Here is an 18,463-nt window from a genome sequence, read left to right as displayed (position 1 = left end):
CACTTCAAATGGATTGAACGTCTATAGCCGTCAGTGGCAGCCAATGCCAGGCAATGAGGTCATTTTGGCCAATTTAAGGTCATTTACCTGTTGATTTTCAGTCACTTCCTGTTGATTTTGGGGTATTTTATGGGTCACTTGCTGTTTATTTTGAGTTACAGAACAGGAAATGACCTGGGAATCACCCAAATGAATAGGCAGTGACTCAAACTCAACAGGAAATGACCTGTAAATGCCCCGAAAATCGGACCGAATGACTGTGAATGCTCTGGTTTTGAATGAACGAACGTTCCCAGTTCAAAAGGATTGGGCGTCGAGCACCATCAATGGCAGCCTTAGAGTTAACTGAGACAATAATATGGTGGAAGATTTTGGTAGCAACTTGGTGGTTCCTTTTTTTTTTTTTTTTTTTTTTTTTTTTTTTTTTTAATCATGACACCTTTACAAAACGATATCTCGATGCTTGACAGGAGCATATCGATAACCTTTTGGGATACAAAGTATCACGATATATCACCATTTCGATATTTTGTCACATCCCTAGTCATGTCTGTTCCTTTCTTATTTCATTGTGTGTCAACATTTAACAAAAATATTAAGTAAATTTTTTTTAACAAAACGAAGCTCCCATAGTTCAAAAACCAGACAGACAAAAATTGAGATCAGTCTTGAATTCTGATCCCAATAATTTGCATCTCGGTTCAATTTTATTGGATGTCTATCGCCATCAGTGGCAGCAAATCAATTAATCCAAGTGCTTTGCTTTTTTTGTATACCCAAAAGAAACAACAAGAGAACATTGCATTGTTTTTTTCCTCAGTGCATGTGGATTTCTTTTGTGCAAACACACAGTCACGCACACACAAAGCACAAATGCCGTGTCTGTCCCTTTAAAGAGTGGAGCTTGGCGAGGATTTGTTGCAGCCATCAGGCAGTACAGCTCTCGCCTCACATCGCCGCACACTGGCGTCTGGAGCACATGAATGGAACACTTTGACCTGTAAGGAGTTAAATATACCCTTTCTTTGTGTGGTGTTAGTGTTAAAAGAGAATCTACATAGGAGGAAGTAGGAGAGCATGAGGGGTCAAGGTGATGCTGTTGAATTGTAGGTTCCTCCAGGCGGATGATGATTGCTGATGGTGATGATGATGCTGACAAAGCTCTCTGGGAGGGACAGTAAAGTTTGTTTGGGGGTGATTTCACTCGCTTGAAATCATCCAGCTGAGGCTAAAGAGCTTCAGTGCTAAAGAGGGAGCTGCTGTGTGGCAAGGAAGGAAGAAAGAAAAATCCAATCGGGGCTTGTGACACAAAGCCATCTCGGAGATGAACTTTGGACATCTGCTGCTTGGGTTGTTGGCTATATTCACCACCTCTGTAACATCAGGTAAGAAACACAATCACTGATTTAGAGGTTGACACACTGTAATGTTTACCAACCTGTCTTGAGCCTTGGCACGTAATTTATGTGTGGGGCAAAACCTCAAGGCTCATCAGTTAAACAAAAATATGACAAAACAGTGAAAAACGCGTTAAATCAGAGTCTCATGGAAGAGCATTTCAATTGCCATACCTGTCAGTACACGTCGCTGGCATAGATAGACGAACAAAGGTACATTATCTTTAGTAAATAACTAGTTATCAAACCATTGCACACCTAATAATTTCTCTTCTCACGAGTTGAAAAATCACTGCTGCAGATGACTACAATGGTTATCATCCAGTTGTTTAAGGTATCAGGAGGGTGTCCATTTACTTTGGACACAAGTAATACATATTCTTTTCCTGGAGTGCCTCGTCAAATTTCATTGTTGACAATGTTCTTGCTGACAATGGCAATGAAGTTCTATTCTATTCTAAACATCCACATCTTCAAGAAATAATTACATTTTTTCAACATTTTTTTCAGTTGCAATGTGCCAATAACCTCTTTAAGATGTTTTCCAATGTTCAAGAGTCACGTGAAATCAGTTTAACAACTGCACGTTGCCATCAATTTTCTATGTGTTCAGACATCCGGCACATAATACCTTCGGATGGCCATTTTCCAGTCGTTTGATATATTTTCTATGGATTAAAAATGCTAATTCAACACAGCAATCAGGTTCTCAAATATGCTATTAAAAACAGGGTAATATTTATACATTGGTGATGTCATCCACACAGTGAATAGCAAATTAATCCATATACACCATACAGGTTACACCATATGATACATAACTCTTTGAAGGTGAGTCAGAGTATCTTGCGAAAAAAAAAAAAAAGTTCAGCTATATTTACATTATTCCCATGCTGGCGAAAAAATTGGAATCAAGGTGAATAATTTACGGTTTGATTTGAGATAGCATACGTTTTAGAGTTAAATCATATCAATTCAAGTAAAAAGAGGCTTTGAACTGAGAAGTATGGTATAAACAGTGTGACTTGTTGAACAAATGTCACTGCACTTTGTTATATATTTCAGTATAGAATGGCTCATGGGCTGGGTAGTAAAAAGGACAAAAGACATACTTCACCTAAACCTATTTAGGGCCAGAAAAAACAATTGAGATTTTAGCCTTGCGTTGAAATGGCCTCCACCTCAATCCATCCCCACCCATCCCCCAACCCAGCGAAATGCTTTTAAACGCTTATTTTTTATTACAGTTGAGCGCTGGATTATAAAGGCATTCCGACCATTGATTTAATAGCAGATTATGTTTACAAATCTTTAATCTGAACCCCAAATTAAACCTTGGCGAGGGAAACACAGACTGTCAGTTGATCATTTCTGTCTGCCAATCAATCACTCTTTACGCAATCAGGCAGCACTGCAAATATTAACATTTATATTTTTAAGCAAGGAAAATATATATATATTTCTTAACATTAACATTCACTGGAAACTGAAATCATATAGCTATGGATCACTGTTTTAGTCATTTTCATAGCAATTTGCATTATTCTTTCTAGGGAAACGCTAATTAAAGACACAGTGGACAGCGGGTTTCGCTGTATCGATTGAAGTCAAATATAATTTAAAAAATGGGTTGCTCCTGATTTTATTGCCGCTATTAACAAATCTTTCCTCTTTACGATGAAGTTTAATTATACTACAGTTAGAGTTGCTCCCTGTTGGCCATTACTAATCAGTACTGTTGGCTTGTAAGTGCACATTTGCATTGAATTACCATCCATAATCATTTGAGTGTTTAGTGGTCACTGACCTTTCACATTTTCCCGTGGGATGATTTTCCTAAGCTTCTCTGTGCTTCTTATCTGTGCTCTGTATTTCAGTCACACCTAATGTCGCTTTGCGATAGCAGCTTTCTCGGCAAGTAGTGGAACTTCTCACCATCCCAAGTGCTATCCAATGCTCACCATCTATCTCCTTGTCTTCCCACATCCATTATAGAGGGGGCTGTAGCTCATTTAAGCTGCATATTTCCCTATGTGTTTGACTCCAAAGTATTAGGGCATGAGTAGCTTCTGAGAGGTTTTCAAGAGCAGAAGTGGTGGAACTCATTTGGTTGTGGTATTGGGTGACTAAAATAAGGTTGAAAGTACTTCGAGATGGATACGTTTCTGTAGGTGTATGCGGACAACACAGGCTCTTTGTAAGGTGGTTGTGTGAAAATGGCTATTCATATTGTCCTTACTTAAAAAGAAGGATTCGCTGTTTGATTGTGGGTCTGTATTTAAGTACAAGCACTGATAATGGTAAGACTCGTGAACTCATTTAATTAAGCTCTGAAATGAATGATTGACCAAAGGTTAAAATATTTTTTTTTACTGTTAATCATATCAAACTGACGCCGGCTCTACGCAGGGGCAAGAGTGGGCAGTGCCCCCCGAATATCTATATTACTACAAAAATTAATACATTACCAGTTAACAGATTAATCTGCAGTAGTGAAAAAAAATCTGCCAAAAAGGGGACAAGAAGATGATATAGTATCAGTTCTCTCTCATCTCTCTTTGCCTCCGCTGTGTGTTTATTCACAGGATGGCCAGCGCGCGCACACAGTAAAGCGCATATAGCCCCCAATCTTAGACTTCATAATGTATTGACGGGACACGGGGCGCAGGGCTGATTCATAGGGGGCCTATCTCCATCAAAGCTGACCGAGTGGAAACACAGACAAAGAGCTTTTTCCTTTGAAAATTCTTGTTAATAAATGCTTAAATCCCTGAATTATTTTGGGATATGGACATAAAACAGTCTCGATTCTTGGTTAAAAGCAACAACAACAACAAAAACGTGCAGGTAGCATTTATTTACGTGAATATTGCGAACTATGAGGCTAGTCAGTAAGGAAATTAGCGGCCAACATATGTAAAGAAAGAGCTTTTTTCGCAGCAAATTCTTGTGAATAAATGCTTAAATTCCTGAATTCTTTATAGATATGGACGAAAAACAGTCTTGATTCTTGGTTAAAAGCAAAAAAATCGTACAGGTAGCATTTATCTTACGTAAATATTGCAAACTATGAGGCTAGTCAGTAAGGAAATTAGTGGCCAGCATATGTAAACAAACAGCTTTTTTCGCAGCAAATACTTGTGACTGAATGCTTAAATCCCTGAATTCTTTATAGATATGGACGTAAAAAAATTCTCGATTCATGGTTAAAAGCAAAAAAAAAAAAAAAAAGTGCAGGTAGCATTTATTTTACGTAAATACTGCAAAGTATAATGCCAATGCTGTAGCGGCTAATTTCTCCCATTGATTTTTTTTCACAACATTTCAAAATGCATGCATGGTACGAAAAATATAATAATTACCTTTGAATCCTCCAACAAATCACTCCTGTGACAATCCTTCTTGTTTATATGCAGTACAGCTTTCGTACTGAACCTACTCAACCTAAATCTGGCGTTAGATCGCTGCATGTGACCGACTGCTAATAAATGAAGCGGAGTGTTGGATGGCCCCCTTTGGGAAGGCGTGACGCAGTGAATGACAAATGTGTGACATCAATACATTATGAAGTCTATGCCCCAATAGACATCCAATCACTGATAGTATGTAAATGAGCATGATGTGTACATATGATGCCCCCTACACATTTCTGAGTGCCCCCTCGTATGTGCCTGCCTACAACCGGCCCTGTATCGAACACTCACTTTGATAACCTAGCTAACCCAACAACTTCTCTCATCAACTGTGAAGGTTGAAAAAGTAATTTCGTAATTCTGACAAAGGAGTATAAAGTACAAATGCCTGTCTAACTTGAGATATAAAGTTAAAAGTTTTTTTTTTTGCAAAACTGTTCAAATGACAGTAGAGATGCCAAAAAAAAAAAAACAAAAAAAAAAAAACAAAAAAGAAAAAACTAATTTCCGAAGCAGCACATCAGAGGATCATGCCTAAAATTATTTTTCTCGTTTTAAATGAATGGGAATGCTCTTCATCTGGTTCCACCTTCTGCAATTCCTATTTTTCCCCCCATTATTCTTTTTCAAAAGGAAAATAGTACTCTATATCATTGTGAAAATGTGTAAATATAAAGTCATTGGAAAGGCTCCAGTACCCCCCACAACAATCGTAAGTATAGTTTACGATTGTGCGGAGATGCAGAAGATGAAGAGATGAATAAATTATAATTTTCATGACCACCAGGGGCAGTATAATACAGTCATACAGACACAAATATGTAGAAGACTTTCACCACTACAGTCACTAACTTTATTATTCACAGATTTAAAAAAAAAAAAAAAAAAAAAAAGTATGCCTGTGAGTTTAATTATCTTATTCACATGCACGTTGGTATTTAAAAAACATAATTTGAGTTACCTGTACTTCAAGACAGCACTGTATTACACAAAGGCTGGAATCCATGTTGATTAGTTTACTGAATTCATTTATCCTTGCAGTTCATTCTTATGCGGGAACACAAATCTGTCTTAATTCTCCTTTAGATCCTATTAAGATGGGAGCTCCCTTGGCGTGTGTGTAACTGAATGATGGCTCACAAATCTGGCCTGGTCATTTGTGCCCACTGTCTTTGTCTTCTTGTGGTTGCATGGTGACAAATGTGGCTGCAGGCTCACTCCATCTCTCTCCATCCCTCCACACACACACACAAAGAAGACTATCGGATGATTAGGGCTGGGCACAAGGTGGTCAGTCGTCTCATCTGCTCCATTCCTGAGTCACGCTGACAATGTCCCGCTTTCGGGTAGAGCCGGTGATGACATCACCGCCAGATGATTTGAGGGACCGAGAGGAAGCAAACAATGGCACAGACGGCTCAGAGTGAAGCCAGAAAAGAATCAAACCAGACTTGCCTTTTAAATTTTTCCGGCAAACACATTATCGCCATCCCGCAGAGCATATTTGGGAGTGCTACCGAACTGCAGCTGCATTTTATTGGCCTTGGGAGCATGTAAATGAGCTAAAAACAAATAAATGAGTTGGAATTAAACTGATCTTTACCTCATTATGTGTGTAAAGTTGTGAGGAGTCAAATGAAGTTCAGGCAAAAAAAAATATTGGCTTTAGGTGTAAATTATTGCAACACGTTTAATAGTGATTTAACTGCCATTTCCAATTCGGGACGTGATATAAAAAGTGTAAAGAAGGCGTGAGATGATTACACGTTCACACTCTTTAGAGTATGTGTTAAATTAATAGCTGAAATACAAGTAATGAATCAATAAAGACAATGAAAAATCAGGGAAAAACATAAGTATTGGCACAATGGAGTCACCCGACTTACGAATGGTTTTAAATACGAGTTGTCAGTTGGACATTTTACTTTACTTTATCATCTGTGAAACCCTATTGTTATTACAGTTACTAAATTGATAACTTATAGTAATTATGAAAATCTTAAGTATAAATAAAAGTATTATATTCAGGGGTGCACATATTTTTTTGCCCAGGTTCTCAGAGGAGGACCTGGAGATGTGACTTGGTCCTCATTGAGCTTGAGAGCCGACCCGCCTGATGCGATACAATTATGACAAGCTTTACATAGAGCCAATTACCTTTAATTAATTATATTAACAATTAATGCTCGATTAACATCAACTGGCACAACAAAATTGCCATTACTTTGAAGTGAAATGTAAAGAAATAAACATAAAAGCACTAATTCAAAATAAAGGGCATTATGCGGCTCCCACATTAACTCCAAGCCTTTGTAAAAGTGGGATGTCCTCCTCATAAGAGCTCATTGAACGTGCATGTTTAGCTTTGTGAAATGCGAGCAAAAACACGTTTGTCAGTGCATGGCGCTGTTCTTCATTACCTTTATTCCGCCACTTGTCCATTCGGCGAGTGGGGTGCTGTCTGACATCGATAGTTTGCTTGATTGCCACCAGTGGCACCTCCAGAAATTTTTCATAGGGGTGGCCAGATGGGGCCACTTAAAATCTTGGAGTGGCCAAAACTAAAAGCCATAATTTCAGGTTTTCATTATATTATTGCAGTAAAAAGGTCAGGGGAAAACTTAAGAAAGACTTAAGGACACGGCTACTGATATACTTTGGTGTATAGTGTAATATTTGATGTTACTAATGATTTAATGTGCCTAGTCCATTACTGTCCAGTCAATATTTTGAGTTCCACAACAATTTAGTTTTATTGTGTTATGTAAATATTAGGCATAAGGTGTACATTTAACTAGGGCTGTCAAACAATTAAAATTTTTAATCGAGTTAATCACAGCTTAAAAATTAATTAATCGTAATTAATCGCAATTCACACCATCTCTAAAACATGCCATATTTTTCTGTAAATTATTGTTGGAATGGAAAGACGGATATATACATTCAACATCTTGTACATAAGTACTGTATTTGTTTATTATAACAATAAATCCACAAGATGGCATTAACTTTAATAACATTCTTTCTGTGAAAGGGATCCACGGATAGAAAGACTTGTAATTCTTAAAGGATAAATGTGAGTTTGTATATTGTGACTAAATATTGCCATCTAGTGTATTTGTTGAACTTTCAGTAAATGATACTGTAGCGACTTCTGCCCAAATGCATAATGGGAAGTTGTGCAACCATGAATGTGTGTGGTGGCTGCAAATGCTATATCTTCTCTGCGTTGGGTACACTACAGGGTGTTAAGAAAAAGATCAACTCCTGTCATTCTTCCCCACGTCGCTTCCCACAATATTTATACAGTGGGGAGAACCAAATACTTGTTCTCCCCACTGTAGTTGCTGTGGGAGAGATGACAAAGCTTTTGCCAATTAAAAGCACGGCTCCAATGAATGCTTGTATCTACTCCACTCTGCCTCTTATCTCTGTATATAAGTAAAACGGCGCCATTGTAGGCTGTTTGCGGCAATGCGTGAATGAGTCGTACAGCGAATGCGTTAATTGCGATAAATATTTTCACGTAACATGATAAATTTGACAGCCCTACATTTAACAAAACAAAATAAATGCATTCATTTGGGATGAAATGCATAACTGATGCTACAACAATCTAACGATATACTGGCAAGCGGGGTGGCCAGTGAAGTGGCCAACCAATTTATATGGATGGCCGTGTTCACCCCTGGCCACCCCCTGGGGGCGCCACTGATTGCCATATGCTCAGTTTTTTTCGTGCTTTTCAAAGTTTGGATGGCTGAAATTCTTTGACCCTACTACATAAAATGCGCTGCTCTTATCAGCGACATTGGGATTCTCACGGCAAATTTTGTACCACATTTCCGTGCGAGCATCATTTGCTTCTAGCCATGGTACCTCCTGCTGCCACTTTTCAGCAAAAGTCCTTTTTTTCGGTAGCTCCGGTGACGTCTCTGTCGTCTGTCTGTCTTTTGAAGGGCATGGGGGAACACGGAAATAATTACCGGTACTCAGTGGGGCCTGCCTCTTTGACATTTTGAGAAGTGATTTTTTCTCGTGTCCGCCGCAAATACAGTGGTCAGCCATCGGTACGCAAAAGCGTATGGAAGTTGTTGAGGGCCAGCACATCTAGGTCTAGTACACATGTGCGCATGCGGACCACTTATGTGCACCCCTGATTATATTGCTCACCGGTTGCCAGGTAGTGCACATCAGAAGGAGCTGTAATAAATTCAAATGATCAAGATGTAGAAATTGAATCAATTTTTTATCATTCAAGCCACACAAGTAGCCGCACACCTGTTCTCCTGAACGCACAAACAGACATGCACAACGTTTCATCAAATTTAAGGTGCAATATTGGTTTGTCATCTTTCTATTGTTCAAAAAATAAACTAATGTAACACATTCAGAGCTGCACAGGCACACACCAAAAATAGCTGGCGTCAAATCTTTCTGGAATGGGTTAGCCAAAAAGCTCTATTTCTTAGGCCAAATACCTAAATTTGCATGTGGAGGAAAGCCAAAAATGTGACTTTAGGAAATGTTATTGTTAATGTTATTCTAACTGCTTAGTCAATGATAAGAGGTCTAATGCATTTCTCTATCTCACTAATTTCACATTCTTCATTCTTTATCGGTTCGTCTCGCCCTTCGCGAATTATAAAATCGACTTCATGTGTCATCAATTTTCCTGTTAAATGTGTAATTATTATACCAGGGTGCCATAACACTTTTAATCTCACACCGTGGCCTTAGATTTTACATGGCCCATCAAAGCTGTCCTTTTCATGGCTTTTTCTCATGCTGCTGGTCCGTGAAAGCACCGCTAAAGTCTCGTTTTCTGAGTTAATATGGAAATAGGGACTGTGACTATGTCTAAACTAGGAGGGATAACTTTCTGCTGGTTATTTTGCAGACTATTTTTTTTACCTGTACGTTTAAGCCCACCCCCCACCCACTTTTGCAAGATACCCCTGCATTTGCGCAGACTACGCACGTGCAGAAAGGAGTAGTCTTGTGTGTTAAAGCGATACTCTCTAGAGCAGGTGTCGGCTACCCAAAATGTTGAGAGAGCCACATTTGAGGAAAAAAAAACAAACAAACAAAAAAAAAACGATAATACAGTGGAATGAAAAAAGTATATAAACCTTTTGGAATTTCTCCAATTTCTGCATGAGATCACCATCACATGTGATCTGGTCTTTGTCAAAATCACACAGATGTAAAAACAGTGTCTGCTTTAACTAAAGCCACCCAAATATTTATAAGTTTCCATATTTTAATGATGATAGCATGCAAACAATGACAAAAGGGGGAAAAATGAGTAAGTGAACCCTCTGCCTTAGGAGATTTAAAGAGCAATTGAGACCAATTTTTACCAAACAATTTAAGTCAGGTGTGTGCCCAATCACTGATGAGTGATTTAAAGCTGCCTTGCCCACTATAAAACACACACCTGGTAAGAATTGTCTTGATGAGAAGCATTGTCTAATGTGCATAATGGCTCGGTCAAAAGAGCTGTCTGATGAGCGCGATCAAGGATTGTTGATTTTTATAAAGCTCAGAAAGGATACAAAACCATCTCTAAAAGTCTGGATATTCATCAATCGAAAGTCAGAGAAGTTGTCAGCAAATAGAGTTTGTCACTGTTGCTTCTCTCCCAAGGAGTGGTCGTCCACCAAAGATGACGCCAAGAGTTCAGCTCAGTATACTCAGAGAGGTAAAAAAGAACCCTAGAGTGTCTGTTAAAGACTTACAGAAATCACTGGCACAGTCCAATATCTTTGTTCACACATCAACTATATGCAAAACTATGGCCAAGAATGGTGTTCATAGGAGGACTCCACGGAGGAAACAACTGCTGTCTATTGTTGCTCGCTTAATGTTGGCAAAAAGGCACTTGGACACTCCACAGAGGTTTTGGCAAAATATTTTGTGGACTGATGACACCAAAGTTGAATTGTTTGGGAGTAACACACAACATCATATGTTGAGGAAAAATGGAACAGCTCACCAACATCAACACCTCATCCCCACTGTGAAGCATTTTGGAGGGAGCATCATGATTTAGGGCTGTTTTGCTTCCTCAGGGCCTGCACAACTTGCAATCATTAATGGAAGAATGAATTCAAAAGTTTATCAGGATGTTTTGCGGGAAAACCTGAGGCCATCTGTCAGACAGTTGAAGCTAAAAAGAGGATGAATAGTGCAACAAGAAAATGACCCAAAACACAGAAGTAAGTCAACTTCAGAATGGTTTCAGAAGAGCTAAATACACGTTCTGGAGTGGCCAAGTCAAGATCCAGACTTAAACCCCATTGAGATGCTGCGGCATGACTTACAGTGTATCACAAAAGTGAGTACACCCCCTTCGCATTTCTGCAGATATTTAAGTATATCTTTAGGCACGCCCATCTCATCAGACCATAGGACATGATTCCAGTAATCCATGTGCTTTGTTGACATGTCTTCAGCTAACTGTTTGCGGGCTTTCTTGTGTACCAACTTCAGAAGAGGCTTCCTCCTGGGGTGACAGCCATGCCAATCAATTTGATGTTGAGTGCGGCGTATGGTCTGAGGACTAAGAGGCTGACCCCCCCCCCCCCCCCCTTCAATCTTTGCAGCAATGCTGACAGCACTCGTGGTAACGAGTCACGTGACATTTTGGAGGGAAAATGACAAGCAGTGCTCAAATTGGACATTTAGGGATGTATGTATGTAGTTTCTATGGGGTGATCTCACTTTTGTTGCCAGGGGTTCAGATATTAAAGGCTATATTTTGAGTTATTTTGAGGGGAAAATAACTCTATTTTATAAGCTGCACACAGACTTTTCATTGTGTCAAAGTGTCATTTTGTCAGTGTTGTCACATGAAAAGATAAACTGAAATATCTGCAGAAATGCGAGGGGTGTACTCACTTTTGTGATACACTGTAAAAAGACAGCAATTCGTGCCAGACATCCCAGGAATCCAACCGAACTACAGCAGTTTTGTAGAGAAGAATGGGCCAAGATTAGTCCTGATCAATGTGCCAGACTGCAGCTACAAGAAGCGTCTGAAGTTATTGCTGCCAAAGCAGGACCACAAAATATTAAATGTGATGGTTCACTTACTTATTTTTCCCCCTTTTATCATTGTTTGCATACTATCCTCATTAAAACATGAAAACATATAAATGTTTGCGTGGTTTTAGTTAAAGCAGACACTGTTTTACATCTGTGTGATTTTGACAACGATCAGATCACATTTGATGGTGATTTTATGCTGAAATGTGAGAAATTCCAAGGGTTCACATACGTTTTCATACCAATGTCTGTCTGGAGCCGCAAAAAAAACAAGGAAAACCTTATACTGTATAGGCCTTATAATGAAATCAACACATGCTGTATGTATATACGTATATAAGCTATATTAGCCTACTAACAAATGACTTAATTGGCTTCAAATAAAGCCTTCATGATTACCGTATTCTCCGCACTATGAGGCGCACCGGAAAGCTTTCAATTTTCTCAAAAGCCAACAGTGTGCCTTATAATCTGATGTGCCTTATATGAGAATCAAAATTAATCATGGTCAGTGTTGGGAATAACGCCGTTACATAACAGCGTTATTTTTTTCAGTAACGGGGTAATCTTACTAATTATTTTTTCCGCCATTACAACGCCGTTACCGTTACTGACGTTCAAAAGCGGAGCGTTACTTACTTTGAATAAATTGAAGAAACTCCCAGCCGTAGCAAGTCTACTCTGCTGTTTATTTGTCATCCAAGACTTGGGGTGCGTTCGGGTTCACGGCAATGAAAATAGTAAACACACATAGCCTACCTTTGCAAGAACAATGGAGTTGCCGTTTGATACGGTCATAATGTGCAGGTCCTGCACCCATCCACAGCAAAACTGTTCATAGCTTCGTAGCGATTTGTAATTTCGGAATCGCTGATGAGTTTAGTAACATACACCAAACAATAAATACAGAATAATGTCCATTTCGCGTAATTGTGGAAGCCTGTCGACATCTTTACTCCATTTGTCTTCGGCTTGCTCATAAGGGTCAACATTGTTCACATCCTTAAGTTTGATCACATATCTGTTCTTCGCCTTAGTAACGAGTTTGTCTCTTTATCGAACTGGCAAGTGAAAGTTTAATGTACTGCGAGCCAGACCTGCTTCCAATATGGCTGCGTTGTTGTCAAATCTCACGTGATCCCCCATTCTGTGACGTAAACGCTCGAGCCCTTAGAGTCATGTGTCATGGTAAGCCAATCAGAGCCAGTGTTTTCACATACAAACCGGAACAGCGCGTAAGGCAAACACACACACGCAAAACAGATGCAGAGGGATATGATGGCAGAGCATTCAGAGGAAAATTTGTCCTTTACAAGGTGGAGGTATAAACACTATTTCAAGTTGGTCGACATTAAAGGAAAGAACGTGCATGTAAAGTGTAATTTATGTCCCAGGGCAAAGCTTTTGTCGATATCTGTGGTAAGCAATTCAAATCTGTTTATTTTTGTTGCACTTCAAGTGTAAGATAAATCTGTTGCTGGTGAGGTGCAATAAATATTACAAGGTTCTATAACACAACTACCTGTCTGTTCTTCTCTAGTCAACTGACTCGAATACTGCTCAGAAAATTTCAAACTCTTTGACATACAACAACTTCTTTTTAAAGTAACGGAAATCGTTACTTTCCCTGGTAACTAGTTATTTTTACTATAGAGTTACTAACTCAGTTAATTTTTGGAAGAAGTAGTGAGTAACTATAACTAATTACTTTTTTAAAGTAACGTGCCCAACACTGAGCGTGGTACAACATTCAGTTTAGCTCAGCTCCATCTTGTGGATGAATAACGCAACGCAAACCACTACTACTACTACTGAGCCTTATAATGCAGTGCTCCCTAAACATGAAAACGGTTTTAAATTAGGCCATGCATTGAAAGTGCGCATTATATTCCGTTGCGCCCTATAGTGCGCAAAATACGGTAAGTGTTTATTTTATGTTTATTGCAGTGCATCCATTTTCAAACATTTTTTAAAAAGCTCTAGGGGGCCACTAGGGCAGCCCTAAAGAGCCGCATGCAGCTCTAGAGTCGTGGAGGATAAGCCGTAAACAATGGCTGTGGAACACAAAAAAGGAGCAGGAATGACACATCTTGATCATCCACCTCCTTTGTTTACAATGCTATTGTTGCAACCCAATGTGAGTACCGACTGGATGTGAGTGGCGCATGCACAAGTTGAACGCGCATGCGGTTTACGGTAGACGACTGATGTGAGTCGCTCATGGCTACAGTAACGAAGTCTTTAACCGAAAGCACCAGCGAAATTGTTTTTGGATTTTTTTAATGGAAAGATGAATTTACATGGAGACCAAAAGGTAAAATTATACAGGTACCTAAAAATATTTAGAAAAGAAGGGAAACAATTAACATATTCATTAAAAAATTATGTATTTTTATTATTATTATTATTTTTTATAAACATTCAGCGTTTTTATCACTTTTTGATTTCTTTAACGGTTATATAGGAGAGTATCTCTTTGTAAAAATGTGAAAAGGATGATGAAAGCTTACTAAATACAAATTTGTGAAGGTATAATTTAGACAATAAAATGAGGTTGTTGATCAAGAAAGCATTCTCATTTAAAAAAATTTTTATTAAAAAATATATATATATATACATTTTCCAACCCGAACTTGTGGTGAACTGTTATTAAATTGTGCTTGCACGTATGCGATTATGAACACGTTTTCGTATAATATATAAAATTGAGTTCACCCCTTACATTTCTGCAGGTATAATAATATCTTTTCATGGGACAACACTTGAAGATATGACTCATACACAAGCAAAAGTAGGCAGCGCACAGCTTATATAGCAGCAAAAATTTATTGTTCCTTCAAAATAACTCAAAATATATCCATTATTATTAATATTAGTATTATTATCAAGTATTAATAAACATTGTTAAAAAAAAAAAAAAAAACCTAAACACATTGCGTTGCGACAGCCGTAATCCCACACTTAAAATAGTGATGGTGCGCTCCATGACATCAGTTTGTTTGTATCCGATTTTTATACGGAGACACCTGTCTATATTAAGCGGCGGGTCCATCGTTTATAACATTACAAGGTTACCTAACCCGTGCAAGACCAAATATGAAGAAGAGGTACATTAGTGTAGCTGACATACCGTATAGTCCAGGGGTCCTCAAATACAAATCTTGAAGGTCCACAATTATTTTTTTTCATACAAGCACGGGTCCATTTGTTAATGTCAGTAAAGTACAAGGCAGGTCGAAGGTGGTAAAGGTGTTTATTTTTTTGACCAAACAGAATTACAATGTACATTCTGATTAGATACAAATAAATTAACAAAACATTTTTCTTACTTAAAATAAAAATACCAAAACAAAAGAATGCAAGTACAATGTTTACACATATACACTAAATAATCGACTAGATCTGTTATTAAGGTGCAAACAATAACTATTGACAGTACATTTTGTAGCTGTACAACACTGCTGGACAAAAAAGAAAATGTGTAAGTAATACAGTACACGTTCACTTGTTCAGAACATAAATGACAAGCTCTGTCATTAAGGTGCAAACATAACAATTACTGACAGTAACTTTAACTGTAAAACACTGCTCAATGAGAGAAATGGCATTTGGGGGTCACAAAGCTGTTTACCCACATCATCAGACTCTTGATATGACTGCTTCAACCTGTTAATTTATTGCCTTCTCCATTCTGATTTAAGTGGAAACTTATCTTCAAAAGAGCTGTGCTCACAATTGCGTTTCACATTTAGGTTTGGTACTTGCAGTTGGTAAAATGGGCACATTCCTCATTGAAGCGACAATTTTCGTTGTCAACTTTTCTTCTCTTGGTCAAATTTGAGCATGCCATTTTGTTAGATTCAGTTTTCTACTGGTGGCACGTGTGGTGTTAGTGAACCTTGCTTAACATTGCGATCTTCTACTGGTGGCATGTGTGGTGTTAGTGAACGTTGCTTAACGTTGTGATCTTGAACGTTGCCCACATGCAGCGAGAGTGCCTGGTAACACGGGGAAATAAATAAATAAATCACGTTTGCTCACAGTATAACTCACGTTCTTGAATCAAAAATAAATAAAGTACACGACAGCATGTACAAGCAGATTGCAAAGTGCCGGGTGCGACTCGTGTTTGAGGTTGCTGACACTGCTGCAGTCCATCCACGCTAGCTGGTACCATGCAGGCTCTCTCAGGCAATTAGCGCATCCATGCACGCTCTCTCAGCCAATCAGTGCATCGTTGCCATAGCGATGACAACAGAAGTGAAAACATGGAAGATATCTGACTAAAAATCAAACCGAATTTAGCGATAGAATAGTAGCGCATAGCGATACATCGGCATGCAAATGACGTATGTTGAAAAAAAGTCTTTTTTTCTTTCATTTTTTCATACATCCGTGGGTTCGCAGGGAGGTGTGCCGTGGTCCGGTCGTGGACCGCTGTCCGTTAATTGAGGACCCCGGGTATAGTCTAACTAACTACACATTTAAGGCCATTATCCGTCCTAGAGTAGACCTCGCCTGAGTCTTGCAGCAAATAAAGATGTGTTCCTAATTTGCAAATAAAAGAGTAAATCAATATTATACCAAGTGTATTCTTGTGTAGAGACTACTGCTACCAACCTCTTCCTGCAGTTTTTATTTTGCCTCTAAACCTCATGTGTTTGATGGGCTGTAAACACATCCAAAGACGGAATGTCACGTTACAATTAAGGGCTTGTCTGTCAGCACCGATAATGGTTTGTGTCCCGCATCCCGTTCCTGCCTTGATGTATTTGTACTTTAGGAGTAGATGAATAAATCCTCGCAGCTTAGATGCAATCAAGGCGATTAGTGCAGTCTAATCGTCCTCGCAGTCAGGTCACGGTGCGCGAAAAGTCAGCTGCGCTGCTAATAAATCACTCAAGTGGTATGTTCTGATGGAAGGAATGTGAATATCACTGTTGAAAATATAAATTAGAGAGTAAATGACTGTGATTCTGCTAGAAAAGCTCCACCTACCTCTCACAAGGTGTCTGTGCTGGATTGATGAAACCAGCAGCAATCTGCAAAGGACAGTGGTTCAAGGTTGCACATTTATTGTATGGATTGTCTGTGCTTTATTAGTGTAAATACAATAGTTTAGTTCTCCTTGTTAAGAGAAATATCGTGCTGAGTGCTGAGAGTACATTAATTAACATATCATACAAGTGTTAAAGAACCGTTCACGCATTTACCTGCAAAAACGAAAAAAGAAAAACAGACATAAAAAAACCCTACACATTTTAATTAGATAGTAATTGAAAGATTTTTTGCAGTATAACACTTTAGCCACAGCATATGGTGCGAGCAGCATTTTACATAGTCTTGCGATTTGCAAGCTCTGCTTTGAACGGGAGTATACACAGTGGGGCAAATAAGTATTTAGTCAACCACCAATTGTGCAAGTTCTCCTACTTGAAAAGATTAGAGAGGCCTGTAATTGTCAACATGGGTAAACCTCAACCACGAGAGACAGAATGTGGAAAAAAAAAACAAAATGTGTGTGTGTGAATAAATTGAATTGAATTGAAAAAAAAAAAAAAATCACATTGTTTGATTTTTAAATAATTTATTTCCAAATTAGAGTGGAAAATAAGTATTTGGTCACCTACAAACGAGCAAGATTTCTGGCTGTCAAAGAGGTCTAACTTCTCCTAACGAGGTCTAACGAGGCTCCACTCGTTACCTGTATTAATGGCACCTGTTTTTAACTCATTATTGGTATAAAATACACCTGTCCACAACATCAGTCAGTCACACTCCAAACTCCACTATGGCCAAGACCAAAGAGCTGTCGAAGGACACCAGAGACAAAATTGTACACCTGCACCAGGCTGGGAAGACTGAATCTGCAATAGGTAAAACACTTAGTGTAAAGAAATCAACTGTGGGAGCAATTATTAGAAAATGGAAGACATACAAGACCACTGATAATCTCCCTCGATTTGGGGCTCCATGCAAGATCTCACCCCGTGGCGTCAAAATGATAACGAGAATGGTGAGCAAAAATCCCAGAACCACACGGGGGGACCTAGTGAATGACCTACAGAGAGCTGGGACCACAGTAACAAAGACTACTATCAGTAACACAATGCGCCGCCAGGGACTCAAATCCTGCACTGCAAGACGTGTCCCCCTGCTGAAGAAAGTACATGTCCAGGCCCGTCTGCGGTTCGCTATAGAGCATTTGGAAGAATGTGTTATGGTCAGAGGAAACCAAAATAGAACTTTTTGGTTGAAACACAGGTTCTCGTGTTTGGAGGAGAAAGAATGCTCAATTGCATCCGAAGAACACCATACCCACTGTGAAGCATGGGGTCGGAAACCTCATGCTTTGGGGCTGTTTTTCTGCAAAGGGACCAGGACGACTGATCTGTGTAAAGGAAAGAATGAATGAGGCCATGTATCGAGAGAATTTGAGTGAAAATCTCCTTCCATCAGCAAGGACATTGAAGATGAGACGTGGCTGGGTCTTTCAGCATGACAGTGATCCCAAACACACAGCCAGGGCAACAAAGGAGTGGCTTCGTAAGAAGCATTTCAAGGTCCTGGAGTGGCTTAGCCAGTCTCCAGATCTCAACCCCA

At 39.0% G+C, this 18,463-nt stretch overlaps 1 protein-coding gene across 1 annotated transcript in view; it reads left to right on the top strand.

Annotated features, from left to right (window-relative positions):
* The first annotated feature begins 934 nt into the window (after positions 1-934).
* LOC130917147 (roundabout homolog 2-like) overlaps positions 935-18,463 on the top strand; it is a 115,876-nt gene continuing 98,347 nt past the window's right edge. The window contains exon 1 of the mRNA XM_057838251.1: positions 935-1,385. Coding sequence (XP_057694234.1) covers positions 1,325-1,385 — 61 coding nt within the window. The 5' untranslated portion in view covers positions 935-1,324. The remainder of the gene's footprint in view (positions 1,386-18,463) is intronic.

This window comes from Corythoichthys intestinalis, chromosome 6 (genome assembly GCF_030265065.1).
Source record: "Corythoichthys intestinalis isolate RoL2023-P3 chromosome 6, ASM3026506v1, whole genome shotgun sequence".
NCBI classification, from domain to species: domain Eukaryota; kingdom Metazoa; phylum Chordata; class Actinopteri; order Syngnathiformes; family Syngnathidae; genus Corythoichthys; species Corythoichthys intestinalis.
Note: the sequence above shows the minus strand (reverse complement) of the source record. Positions and strands in the feature narration are given on the sequence as shown.